The sequence below is a fragment of the Colletotrichum fructicola genome, assembly GCF_000319635.2.
Source record: "Colletotrichum fructicola Nara gc5 chromosome Unknown KSG_Nara_v1_contig05, whole genome shotgun sequence".
Taxonomy (NCBI): Eukaryota; Fungi; Ascomycota; class Sordariomycetes; order Glomerellales; family Glomerellaceae; genus Colletotrichum; species Colletotrichum fructicola.
Window position 1 is genome coordinate 2,397,884 of NW_027094055.1, and position 13,354 is coordinate 2,411,237.

Below are 13,354 nucleotides of genomic sequence, written 5' to 3' on the forward strand. Positions count from 1 at the left end.
AGCTAGAAACGTAGATTTCAATGTGCGCAAAGATGAAAAGAAATGACGGAAACACGGAGGATGTTTGGAAACAAACGGGAGCTGAAAATAAATCACCACGTTCAAAGAAGGCTTTCATGGTTCCCTCAGGGAGTGTAGCATCTGGCGGAAAGTGTTTCTTTCAAACATTGCCCAGGCTGGTACGAAAAGGAGACGTGGGATTTGATATTAAGGACCACCTTTGGGCTCGGTCAGTACCAACAGTTGCTTACGTACTGAGTGTGTTCGTACCTGGCTCCTGCAGCGCGGGTGCCAGAAGGGTGGAGGCGTGGGCAGGGTGTTCGGTGAAGTTCAGGACGGTCCAGACCAACGGCAAAGTCACGTGCGATACCCCGTGCTCATGCGCCGCTCCGAAGAGTTTCATTCGTCGGTGACATCTGACGGAGGAGTGAGTGGGCCCGTTTGCTCCTGCAGTGTGCATGCCCGTGTGGACTAAACGCTGAACACTGGCCACAGGACTCCTCTCTAGGCACCTTGGGACTGTGAGGTGGGCACAGGACACTGGCCACTTACCAAACACTGCCCGTCCATGGTTTCGTACTACGGTCCCTAAGAGGTACCTTATGCCACCCTGAGCACCAGCAGACCTGGCTGCACTGCACTAGAAACCTTGACGTAGCAGCCTGCCTTACTCCGTCCGACTCCTACCTCACTTGACCGGCTTTGTTGCTTTCAACACCTCATCACGACACCTCCAGAATCCATCGCCTCCCACCACCACGCCAACGCCCATTTAATCGCCCCGCCTGCCTCCGATCGCGACGCTTTCTGATCTCTCCCAGTCTTCGCTCCACATACGCTTATCACAATGAACCCCGAGTAGTACGTTGCCTCTATCGCCTCCTTGCGAAGGATCTACGAAGCCTTTCGGAGCCGACATCAAGCTGACTATCTCCCGCTGCAGAGTCCCTTCATCCATCCCAAACTACCGCCGTCGTCGTCCTTTTCTCGCGAAAACTTCAATAGCCATACAGCGATACCGCTCCTCTCGTCTCCATGTCGATACTAATCCGTCTACAGGTACGACTACCTCTTCAAGCTCCTCCTCATCGGTGACTCCGGTGTTGGAAAGTCTTGCTTGCTTTTGCGATTCGCCGATGACACCTACACTGAGTCCTACATCTCCACCATTGGTGTCGATTTCGTATGTGCTCCCATTCCATACCGCCCACCGACCGCCTACTGACGATGGATGGCAGAAAATCCGCACGATAGAGCTCGATGGAAAGACGGTGAAGCTGCAGATCGTAAGTTGACCTTTGTCGCCGATACGTTCAAACCTCCGTTTGTCGCAGTGACTGACACTCCTGTGCGTTTGCTGTAGTGGGATACCGCCGGCCAGGAGCGTTTCCGCACCATCACCTCCTCCTACTACCGCGGCGCCCACGGCATCTGCGTCGTCTACGATGTCACCGACATGGACTCCTTCAACAACGTCAAGCAGTGGCTTCAGGAGATTGACAGATACGCCACCGAGGGCGTCAACAAGCTGCTCGTCGGCAACAAGAGCGATATGTCCGACAAGAAGGTTGTCGAGTACACCGTTGCCAAGGTACGCCGCCACCTGCTCACCAGCTGAGCGCGATGCTGCACAGGCAGTCCCCAGCCTGCCAAACGGCCACCCCATCCAAAGAACCATTTGCTAATCCCGAAACAGGAGTTCGCCGACAGCTTGGGCATCCCCTTCCTCGAGACCTCTGCCAAGAATGCCAGCAACGTCGAGCAGGCTTTCTTGACCATGGCCCGCCAGATCAAGGAGCGCATGGGAAGCACGACCGCGAACAACACGAAACCCAGCGTGCAGGTCGGTCCCGGTCACGGCGTCTCTTCGAACTCGGGCGGCGGCTGCTGCTAAACGTATCGATCCCGATTATTCTCGAAGCCCGCTTTCCTTACCTTTGTTCTATGGCATTTACGGATTTGATCGGCGAGGGGAAACAGCTGGGCAGATGGGCGAGGGAGAAATGCACAACCTACGAAGGTGTTAGGAACCGGATCCAGCTCAACTAAAGCTGTGTCGTTTGCCTTTTCTCTCCTTCCCTGCTGCTGCTTTCGTACTTCTTCTACGCATAGATGAGTGTTGATTTGGGTTGCCTCGGCTACATTTACACACTGCACACGCACTCGACAGACAGATACCTCTGTAATGGGACCACGATGTTGCCTTTTTTCGGCAAGGCACAGAACACCCTAGATGCAGACGCATCCGAGGGCCAAACACGCATAGGCTTTCGACCGAGAATATATCTGGGGATGCTTAGGGGCTGGGCAGGAATCAAGGGCTACGAGGCTATCTCTACGTGTGAAATGTGTAGGCTGTGTTTTGGGCTGGCGCACCGTGTACTTTGCAACCGAACATTGCTGGCGGCCGGGTAACGAGCACATGATCATCACAACGTGCGATCCGCGAGAGATGACAACTGGACGGGAGCATCCATTTCCCGGCCGGTTCCTATCTCTCCGTGTTTCTCCTGGGCTGTCTTGTTTTCTTTGGCGGCTGCTGCTTTCTGGTAGATAGGGTCGAAGTAATGGGCAAGTGACTTTCCTTTTCTTAAACCGATATCCTGACATGATGCATGGGCTTGGTGACTGCAGTTCCGACAGTTCTCATTAAATCGACGAGTTGTGGACGTCTAGGCTACCATGAGCTTGACAACGATGACATATGACGTGCGACGGTACTCGGGGGGGATTCTTCGGATGGGCCGGCGGTCATCGGGCGCGGCCTCACGTGGATTGGGTTGGGTTGGGGGTTTGTACTTTTGGGGGTTGGGTTGGGGGGCAAGAGGGAAAGGCAGGACGGGAGAACACAGGATTGCGTCTGCGGGCATTCCGCATTCCGCAATCCGGGGGACACCACGCACGCACATGACCCCGCGCGGTCACATGCGTCACTTGGACCTCAGTCGATACCCACATCTGCCCCCGATAAGCCAAGGTAGGAAGGAGGAATCCTCTCTTACTAACGCGCCACTCCTGCGGCCGAAGACTGCCTGAACGACTTGGTTGGTAGGAATTCATGTGAAGTCTGTTTGTAAATGAAGTCGTGATGACGGAAAATAGGGGACAACACAAAAGTAACTGAAGTCGTCATCAGCAGTCAATGCAGTCACTTGGCATGGTTCTTGTAATGACACTTTTTGCGGCTTTTGAAGTCCTTCTTTTCCTATCTAAGGGGAATTCAATCCCTGGGTATTATTCGTGACTACTTGAATCATTAAAGATTCGCCAGTGAGTGCAAGTGAAATCCTCGGTCTTCCCAACCGAGCAGCAAGTTCTCCGCGACCTAAAAGAGGAGGATATCGCCTCCTTTTCCCTGCAAAATCCTCTTCCCCGATGTTGCCATTCACTCGACTCGCCCCTGACGATCCACCACAACAGAAACCGATCGTTACGCTCATACAAGTGCAAATGCTTACAACAGTCTGTGATGCCAGCCCACATGCTAACTCGAATGCTAATGAAAAGATAAGAAGGGGAAGAGAACTGCGTCAGGCGAGGCCGAGAAACTTCAAAGCCTTGCGGCTGTTGCCCTTGTTGCGAGACTGCTGGGGAGACTTTTTCATAAACATGGGCATCAGACGTCTTTCCTCGAGGTCCAGATCGCTCTCGTAGTCCATATCGACGGTCAAGACGGATGCGCCGTCCCCCAGAATCTTCTTGTCGGCTCTTCGAGACTTGATCCGCCGGGTCTTGATCGTGTCTGCAATGGATGAAGGCCGACCTGACGTCTTGATTGAGGCCGACCTCTTTCCCGTTCTCCTGCTGTCCGAGGACGGCGGGCACATGGGAGGGCTGACGGGCAGTTGGTTGGGCTGGGGGAACGGAGAGAAGTTGCGCTTGTCCCCAGGGTTGAATCCTTCCTCAGGGAGGTAGAATTTCGAGACGTTGATAAGAATCTTCCACACCGTGGACATGAAAGTAGAAATCTCGCTATCAGTCGCCTTTGATGTCAGGAGGAAGTTGGCCTTTGAGACTGCCATGCCATCGCGTGACGACGATGAAATACCGGTGTTTGAACCCTTGGATTGAAGGGATCCCGAGCTCGAGGCCAAGTCGCTCTTGTTGGAGATACGACCGACAGAGCCGCCGCGGACGTGGGTAAAGGGGAAGGGCTCCTTGGCATCGGCATCGATGACTTGGGCAACCTTCATCAGGTCAACGCCAACAAGCTTCTGCAACGCGAGTACAGTGGCAAGATGATCGGGCGGGTAATCCAGAAGGAGGAAGCGAACTTCAGAGTGAGCGGCGAAGTATGTCTCGAGGTGAGGGACAATGAGAGTTGCCAGAAGATACGAGTTCGTGAAAGGGTTGTCATGAGTCTGGTTGGCCAAGGGCTGAGCGGTGAATGACTGCATTGCAGTTGCGATGAGGTATCTTGGGTCATTGTTAGATGTGTTAACCGATCAACTCAAAATACAACTTACCTGAAATCCAGCTTTCCAGTCCGGGAAATACCATTGGACTTAGTACCCAGCTTCTCAAGCTGACTCGTAACTGAAGAGACAAACGTCTTCTTGACCCCCTTCTGTGATCCAATGGCTAGGATCTGGTCGATTCGGTGGTCATTCTTCCTAGGGCTACCGCCCGGATCCACGTCGCGGAAGATGGGTTTCCACAGTCCGTCCATCTCAGGAAGAAGGGGAAAGTTGAATTGAGAGAAGCCTCTTGCCTTTGGGGGAAAGTAGATATTCAGAACAGAACGAAGTGAGTTCTGCATCGCGACAGCTGTCTGGCAGTGAACGGTGTTGAAGTCATGGAACTTATCCTCTGGCTCCGAGACCGTGGGCGGCGGCGTTGCGGCAGGTGTTGGAAGAGTAGATGTTGTAACGGTGGTGGACACGGGATGGAGCTGCTTTGGCTTGTAACCCGAACCCCGGTAGGAGAAGGGATCGTACTCGTCCGCGTGAACGCTCTTCGCAGGTGTGAAGTCGGCCACTTGTGACTCTCCCGCTTGCCATGTAGGAGTTTGCGGAGCTGATACATCGCCGTCAGTGACGGAAGTGCTGGAAGAAGGTAAAGTAACCGGGTAGGTGCCCTCTTTGAAAGCTCGAATCATGTACTCTAGGATCGGGTCGGGGCTGTCGTCTTTGAAGTGAATGACAAGATCCTCAGAAAACGGAAGCACTGGTTGAAATGTAGAATCCTTCATGACAATCTCCTCGGCATCGGTTCCTCGGTCGACGTATTTGTTCTTCGTGTTCTCAGGCTCCTCGAGTGCCTCGCTCTCCTTGGGACTCGGGGGAGGTGGCGGCAGGGTCTTATTCAGTCTCGCCGGCCTCACATATACTGTTTTCGGTGTTGCGACTAGCTTGGCCTTGCTGTCCCGTCGCTCTGCGTCTTCAATAAGCTCAACAACCGAAGATCGACGGTGGTCAGCGCCCTTCTTCTTTGAAGCGGCGCTGTTCTTTTCTCTGAGGCGCAGTAAGGTGTCCCGATAACGTGAGTTGCTCCGGTGAAGTTGGTCCACAGAGTGAGATCTTGGAAGAGACCTGGCGGATGAGGTAGACTTCATTCGAACTATTGATGCTTGCTCGATGATGATGGGCTCTGTTGAACGAATGCTAAACATATCAGAGCGCGGAGACGCCACATCGAGTAGGCCGGGAGGCTTAGGCAGGGGCGACGTGAACGGATCACCAGTCTCATATGCCTCACCAACGCAGCTTGGAGAACGAGGTGGGGCCGGCGCAACTGACTTGTTGTCGAAGTTGAAGTCAAGAGCTGCAAATTTCTCAAGCTCATCGAAGTTTGTGATGGCCAGCCTTGGCGCTGGGCTGTTGGTCTTGGGTGCGTAGATTGCTTCATCCTCCTCGGCGACGGTATCCTCGTCAGACTGGCCTCCAAAAACGTAAAATGGCGCCGTGTCACCAAACCGGTCCGCATAGCTGTACAACGGTAAACTCATGCTCCGTGGGCGACCAACGGTAAGGTCGATGTCGCTGTTTGGCTGGAGGTTTTCAGTCTCCCGGTCTAGAGCATCAGCAGCTCTCATAGCTCGGGTGATGGGGTCTTCGACGACATCCTCTGTTGTGTCCAAGAAGCAACCTCTGGAGGCGGCAGGATGCGCGTCCAAGCCGGCGACGCCACCCTTGACAATCTCGTTAAAAATTGCCTCGGCCTTGGAGATGTCGCCATTGGTATCGTTTCGGGAGATGGCTCTGATGCAGACAGTCTGCGCACTCGGGGTGCCTCCGTTCATGAAGACCAATCTCTTGCGCTTGGGGGTGGACTCAGTGAGAAAGACCAGGGCTGCTTCCCTTCTCTTGGCGACAGCATTGTGAACTCTCTTGACGAATTTCCGGGCTTCAAATGGCTGGTCGGGGTCTTCAGGCTCGAGAAATTCCTTGACACTGGGGAGAATTGCGATTTGCGAAGATGTGGGTAGCAGGCGCAGCTGGGTTGAGACGAGGTCGATGGGGCCCTCGAAGGCCACGAGGCCACCGTGATATTTGGTAGGCTCGGGCATTGGAGCAGGATTTCGCAGGACTGGCGATGGCGTCGAAATGGTTGATGATGAATTAAAACACTGTAGGCATTAAACGCGGATGGTCGCAAAGTGTTTGAAAGGTGACTAAGGGCAAGTCGAAGGAGACCAAGTGGAGGGGAAAGGTGTAGGCGAAGAAGGTTGGTTGACGAATGGAAGGAAGGCTCGATGATGTGCAACCAGTTGCAGATATCTCACACTTTGCCGCTATAGGACCGGGGGATTGGTCGGCAACCGCAGCGGTAGCTCCAATGACCAGAAACGAGATATGGTCGGGTTGAAGATGGAGAAGCTCAACGGTCATCTAATCTGAAGAAAGAAAGATGAGGTGGAGGACATGGGGAGGAAAAGAATGAGAGATCGAGCAGAGCGGACACCGGTCCAAGCCTTTTGGAAGTGGCTTGATCTACCGAGCAGGTGTTCCTGATTTAGGGAACACAAGGAGAGGATTAAACAAATAGTTCGCGTTTCCGGGCTGCGCCCCAAGCCGCTAGACTGGTAGCGATTGGGGAGGCTGCCGAGAGCAGAACAGGCAGTGTGGGTGATGATGTAGAGCGAGGGAGACTCGGTGTCTGAGATGTAGTGGTGGTGGTGGTGCTGCTGCTTGTTTGGTGATGTGTAATTATTGCGGGTGGTCTTGGTCTTGATCTTGTCCGAGCCAATGCAAGCTGGATGCAGATTTGTTGACGTGGATGCGGATCTTGGATGCGGTTGCGGTCGTGTCGGAGTGGGTTGGGAGCGGCTGGCGGCAGCAGATGGGCGAGTGTCTAGCCCAAGACGGTAGTGGGTGCTGAACGAAATTAAACGGCGTCCTTGCTTGGATAGAATACGGATGCGCGTGGCTCTGGAAAGAAAGCAGATTACCAGGCAAGGCAGGTGAGGCTCATGCCCAGCGTATGAGAATTCAAGGCAGGCTGCCGTGGGCAGATGAGGCACTGCAGCAGAGCTCTACTAGCCTCCGCCCTCACGCGCCCAGGACACGAATCCGACACTCGAGGACGCGCAGTCTGAGAGTGAGTACCTTACTTAGCACCCAAGGTACGTGAGATATTGCAGCTTGCCCACGTTTGGGAGCTTGTTAAGACCAGAGAAGCTAAAATGCAAAGCAAAGCGAGCAATCGTGCTGTCCGCGGGACGGCGGGACATGCATCCACACAAAGCTGACTGGTGTCAGGGCCGGGGTGTTTGGACGAAAAGCTTCGCACTAAGAGGTCGGGGTGGGATAAGACGGGGGACACTCCTGGTCGTTACGCATGGCTTGAGGCTACCAGATAGCGCATGACAGGGGCGCAGAATGCGACAAATAGCAGAATTTTGCTTCTTCGTTCGATTCGATGCCGGTGTCTCGCAGGAACCAGTCCGTCGGCTTGCCAGCACCGGGGAACAATGGCGCAGGTGTTTGACAGTTGTGCAAGCCGCCGTCACTTGCATCATGATCGCCAACGTCATGTCGCCGTTTGACATGGTTCTCGTGAGGGCGAACGAAGCCAAGCGTCGTCGTCGCAGAGAAATCGACGCCGGTTGCACGGAGGCAACATCGCTTGCAGAAGGCGAGCAGGGGGTGCGACTGGGCGAGGGTACGACGAGTTGGCGTTGGACAAACAGAGTTCCATTGGCCAAACGGAACCTACTAAAGCACGAGACAAGAGAAGCTCTTACTTTTAGCAACTGGCAGAAGAGAACGAACTGCGAAATGCCACAAATCTCGTCCCGTGAAATGAGAGACCACTGTGCAGCCCGTGCAGCAAGCACCTCACCTGTCCCTGTTGAGGGGCTTGGGAGGCTGGAACAGGGGAGACCCTGAAGCAGCACCATCATGACGGGGGCGGTTCTAGGATGGGGGTGCCTTCCTCCTCTACTCCTCATCCACCAACAATATGAAAGAGGACGAAGGAGGAAAGGAGGCGGCAGGAACGCGGCTGCTTCGACTGGCGGGATCAATGGGAAGGTGGGGCCACATCCGGCAAGCAGGGGCGCCTGGTAGTTACCTTAGGCACGTACCGTGCTTACGGATACCCAACCTTGTGTAGAGGGTGCGAAGGGCCAGGGTTCAGGGTTCGGGGCGGGAAGGCGTCCTGCGATGCCTTGTGGACTCGAACTGGGGCTTGCTGTGCGGGTCCATTGATCGGCGCAGGCAATGGAACTGGGAAGTCGGAATGAAACATCCAATCGGCAGCAGGGGATCTGGAGCTCTCCTCGCTGTTTGTTCACCCCATCATCACTGCTCCTTCCCGTCAGCTACCCGTTTTCCTTTCATCGCTTCTTTGATCCCATTCGCCTGCTACGTACTACGGACGGTCCCTGAACATATCCTACCTCACTGATGAACAACGACAGCAGCAATACCACGCTGTCAGTCAGGGGTCCCGTTGTGTGAGCCCTTGCAAGTCCAGGGCGAGCCGCCTGGAATCGTCTCTTTTCTCTCTTGTCACCGGAGCTTTGACATTTGCAAACAGTCGCCGTTCGAAGCTCTCCAGAAAACGGGCAAATTGAGCCCTTTTGGGAGGCGGCACAAATTTCGCATAGGTTTCATCCTGTAGCCCCTCTTCTGCGCCGCCCGCCGAGGTCACAGGTGCTGCTGAAGACGTGTGAACGGATCCCACAGTTACGCCGCCAATCCAACTTTATCTCGAATCATTTACCTCTAGCCGGAACTTTGCGCCATACTACCCAGTCAGCACCTCCACCATTGCAAATCCAGCCGTCAACGCGACCAGTCCCAGTTTCCAAGCGTTTAGCCGAAATCTTCCTCTCTTGCCCTCGAACCCCGGCTTGCCGCCTCTCTCACCGCGAGGAAATGTCACGGAGATTACTCAACATCTGTGTCCTAGAATACGAGCCTCCGCGAGAGCCACCGCTGTTGGAAATGCACGGTCGCGTCTCCAGGTTGCCAGGTCCAAGTCTGGAACCGAATTCTACACACTACCGCTTAGAACTACCACCTTGCGCTCCATCATACTTGTCATTGATCGATCGCGTACCCGGAACACTTCATTGTCTTGGTGGTTTACGACCAGTTCGCGAAGACAGAAAGGCAAATACAGCTCGGACGCTGTCTGACGTTACATAGCACGAACACCAGGTAATAATCCTCACTCACACCGCATCTGGAGCCTAGTCGACCCATCTGCTTCGGTTACGCACCTGACGACGCGAACGCGTTTATCTCTGCTTCACCTGGCACCCTCAGCCAGTCACTCGTCTTACACGCCATCGCAGACATTGCTTTTCTGGGGCTGTCAGACCCTGGGAACACGTCCTTCGCAAGAGAGGGATCTGCCCATGTACACTAGCGTCTCTCCACTTTCCAGCTGGGCGGACGATCGATCGTCCAGAATCCACAACTGACGCCTTTTCACTTGCCCTGTGCCCTTTGATCGCCGGCAAGGAAGTCGTTGAAAGCCCCCTTCCGCTCAGCGTCTTGCGGATCCCCTTCGCCCACGTCGTCAATCGCAGCCCTTTGATCCAGTTTCTGCGGCAACACGATTTCGTCACCCAAGAGGGCGGTGAAGGGCTTGAAACGGACTAAACGCCTTCTTTGTTGTACGGCAGCCCAAGTCGTCGAGATGGAGGCCTTCGTTACACCGTTTCCTTCGACCCGAACCACGCGAGGTTGCCCTAGTCTCTTTGGTTTCCCCCAACACGTTTCCTTCACGGCGGTTTGCGTCGCCTTACAGGACATGTTTTTTGTGTTCGCCATTTCTGCAGGAAAATTTTCCGGCGGCTCTACGACCACACGAGACGCACAGGCACCTGTTGTGTTCGCAGATGCTCACCGCCGTCGTCCGTTGGTACCTGCTTTCGACGCCCAGTCTCCATCAGGAATTACATGCAAACGCACAGCAAAATGTACGCTTACGTACTCAAACCGAAAGACGTTTGCTTGTAACCGCTACTGCTGTGTTCGTTAGGTGGCCGAAGCATGACATCACGGCAGTGGGAAGGGTCTGGATCCCCAGCTTGCCCGTGCGGTCCAATAGGCGAGAAGCGGTGCTTGCTCTACAACGTCCGTGGTCGAATTTCGCGGCGGCCGAGACCCATCAACTGATGTTTGGCAAGCTTCACCTGTAGACAGAGATGTCTGTTCACGCTGTCAGAAACACGAACGAGCAACCTTCCCAAGCTCGTTGCAGGAAACCACCCCACTTCTGTCACTACTTTGCCCCTATTCTGTGTTCACCGAACGACAGGCTCCAGAGCATCTGCGGCATCCCGAATTCTGGCCAGGATGCCCTTGAAAATGCAGTTCAGCCGGCCTGTCGGTGAAGGGCTTTTGCAGAAAACTATTGCGAACTAACTTCTAGAGCCTGGGGGCCACGGGTGCTCGCACTGATGGGTTGAACCATCAACGCCACTCATTTCTCATTATTAGGGGCTTGCAACTCATCCAACCTCTCGGACAGCCACGTTGGCTAGAGTAGCACATGCGTCTCCTGGAGCTCTTGGTCAATACTGAAGTTGAACGCCTTTGCGGATGACCGAAGCGTGGCTACGGCAGCGGGCCGTGGGACTTGGTGCGAAGCCGGCCTTCCCCGGGGATAAGGAGCTTATCTCTAATCTTTGTCGGCCGACCCGGAGCGGCATCAGAGCAGATGACGCCTCGTAGAAAATGTTCCCTGCGCTGCGTGGGGAATGACCCATGTACTCTGTCCGTTGGGCTTGTCTCGGCTGGGTGATGGATTCTTGGGCAATCAGGCCAGAATTAACCAAAAGAAGCTTCAGAATTCAAAGTCCGTACCAGTGGACTGAACCAAGATGACTGAGAAATCCGGCGATCTCCATATCAACAGATTCGGCCAGACGCTGGCGACTAGACCCAGCAACGAGGACAATCTCCTGTAGGAACTTGATACCTTCTCCTTACTGGCTTGGACTGCTGCAATTACATCAATTGATGATCTTAGCAAGCCATCAGTCCGGCTTTGTGTCAATAACAAAGCTCGGCCCGAGACACGGCACTTACATGTGTCGAGAGTCATATCTCACTTACATGTGTCGAGAGTCATATCTCAACATCTAAGCAGGTATACATCATCACGCAATCATGCTCTCAACACGCGATGAAGGGCTTCCATCACGTCATTGACTCAGCAAACACTCAATCATCTTCCATCAAGGCAGCCAGCTCAGCCTCCTCCTCAGCCGTCATCAGGCCCTCCTGCTTTTCCTCCACCTTTTCCTTGCCTTCTGCCGCCGCCTGGATTTCCTCCACAACGCCGTCCAGACCCTTCCTATCAAGCGGCCATGTCCGCAGCGTGCAGTCGATACCAACACTGCACAGGACGTCCTGCCTTCCCGGCGACGGGTCTCTCAGCACGATCAAGTCCGTGATCTCGTCAAAGTGCGCGTCGATGGAGGCGTAGAGCTTCCCCGACGTACGGTCCCAGACCTTGATGACCTGGCTGATGCCGCCCGTGACAACCCACTCGTCCGTCAACGCGATGGCCCTGACAAAGTCGCCATGCTCGAAGGCGTCTTCGGCCGTGAAGCTCTTCTCTCTCAGCAGACACTTGGCCGTACCGTCCGCGCTCGCCGTCCACAGGTCCACCTCGTCGCCCGTGACGTCAAAGACGACTTTGTAGACGCTCGTCTCGTGCTCCTCAATCGTAAGCTTGTCCTCGGCGCCCTTGACTTCGGTAGGTAGTTGCGAGGCGCCACCAAGGCTGACCTTCCACCGGCGGATGTGTGGGTCGCTGCTCGCGCTCACAATCACCAGCTCCTCCTTCGTGCTGAGGACGGGGTCGACGGCGAGGGACTGCAGCGACATCATGCTCGCCCCGGACGCCGAGTCCTGGAGCGTGTGCAGCTTGCGCCCGGCTTCCACGTCCCACACGATAATCTTCTTGTCGGCTCCGCCGCTGACCAGGACGTGCTTATCCCCGATCTTGCCGGTGACGACCGCCTTAACGAAGTCGGAGTGTCCGTCGTAGCGGCGGAGGGGCTTGCGGGTGACGACGTCCCATGACCACACCGCCTTGTCCCAGCTTCCGGCGAAGAGAATGGAGTTGTCCTGTCCGCCGATGGCGAGGCACGTCACGGGGACGGAGGGACCGGTGTACTTTGCGGTGGCGGTTCGTGACTGCCCCTGGTTAGTCTTCCATGTGCCTACTTTCTCACGACGTGGTCGCGACATGGCCAGGGTGTGAGATGATGTTGCAGCGCTGAGGACGTACTTCGGTGTCAACGCGGGAGACCCTGCCGCCAGACTCAGCCGTGTAAACTGAGTTCGCCTTCTCGGGATCCGGGATCACGGCCAGGACTTTGGAGGCCATGCGGAGCGGGTTGCCAAACGTGTTTTCCTCCTTCTGGGCACGCTGCTGGCGCTTGGCCTGCTGGGCGCTATTATTTCTTTAGAAACTGGTTCCTTCGTGGCAGTGAAGGCGGACGCGGCACTTACTTCGTCTCAAAGAAATGTTCCTGGTTTGATGACTCCATCTTGGGTATTTCACTCCTTTTTCACTGGTGACTGATAATGCTCAAATGGTGATCCCGAACTTGGATGTTTGGTGAGATGCTTTCCTCCCAAGATCGCAAGAAATATGAGGGGTTATAGGAATGAACAAGAACAAGTCGATTATCGGTGCCTGATTGATATAAGTCCAAACCGCCCGATCCCACTCACGGTCTGTATTTCTCATCAATTCGGATGCCTGCGATGTATTTCTGTGGACGTCAAGCCGCTGTCCAGCTGGCACCAGACGGCCATCATCGGCAGGGTACGTACTGCTCGATGGCGGGGGATCCATTGGGCGCCTGTCAGTTGCTAAATTGATTTCGCGCCGGGAACGCGTTCAGACGCGACTTTCTTCAATGCCGCCGTCCCACCAC

At 54.9% G+C, this 13,354-nt stretch overlaps 3 protein-coding genes across 3 annotated transcripts; 1 reads left to right on the forward strand and 2 right to left on the reverse strand.

Moving 5' to 3' along the window:
- Positions 1-847: 847 nt before the first annotated feature.
- ypt-1 (GTP-binding protein ypt1) lies at positions 848-1,894 on the forward strand (the record flags this gene model as incomplete). Its single annotated transcript, XM_032035559.1, has 5 exons — positions 848-858; positions 1,060-1,183; positions 1,239-1,286; positions 1,364-1,591; positions 1,697-1,894. The coding sequence occupies 5 exons, from the start codon at positions 848-850 to the stop codon at positions 1,892-1,894; spliced, it is 609 nt and encodes a 202-aa protein (XP_031885349.1).
- A 1,636-nt stretch (positions 1,895-3,530) lies between these two features.
- Positions 3,531-6,508, reverse strand: CGGC5_v009342 (uncharacterized protein; the record flags this gene model as incomplete). The annotated part of the gene is made up of 2 exons (XM_032035558.1): positions 3,531-4,416; positions 4,467-6,508. The coding sequence occupies 2 exons, from the start codon at positions 6,506-6,508 to the stop codon at positions 3,531-3,533; spliced, it is 2,928 nt and encodes a 975-aa protein (XP_031885350.1).
- A 5,116-nt stretch (positions 6,509-11,624) lies between these two features.
- CGGC5_v009343 (putative WD repeat-containing protein) lies at positions 11,625-12,961 on the reverse strand (the record flags this gene model as incomplete). Its single annotated transcript, XM_032035557.1, has 3 exons — positions 11,625-12,605; positions 12,700-12,865; positions 12,924-12,961. 3 exons carry the CDS (start codon positions 12,959-12,961, stop codon positions 11,625-11,627), a joined length of 1,185 nt encoding a protein of 394 aa, XP_031885351.1.
- Positions 12,962-13,354: the final 393 nt, after the last annotated feature.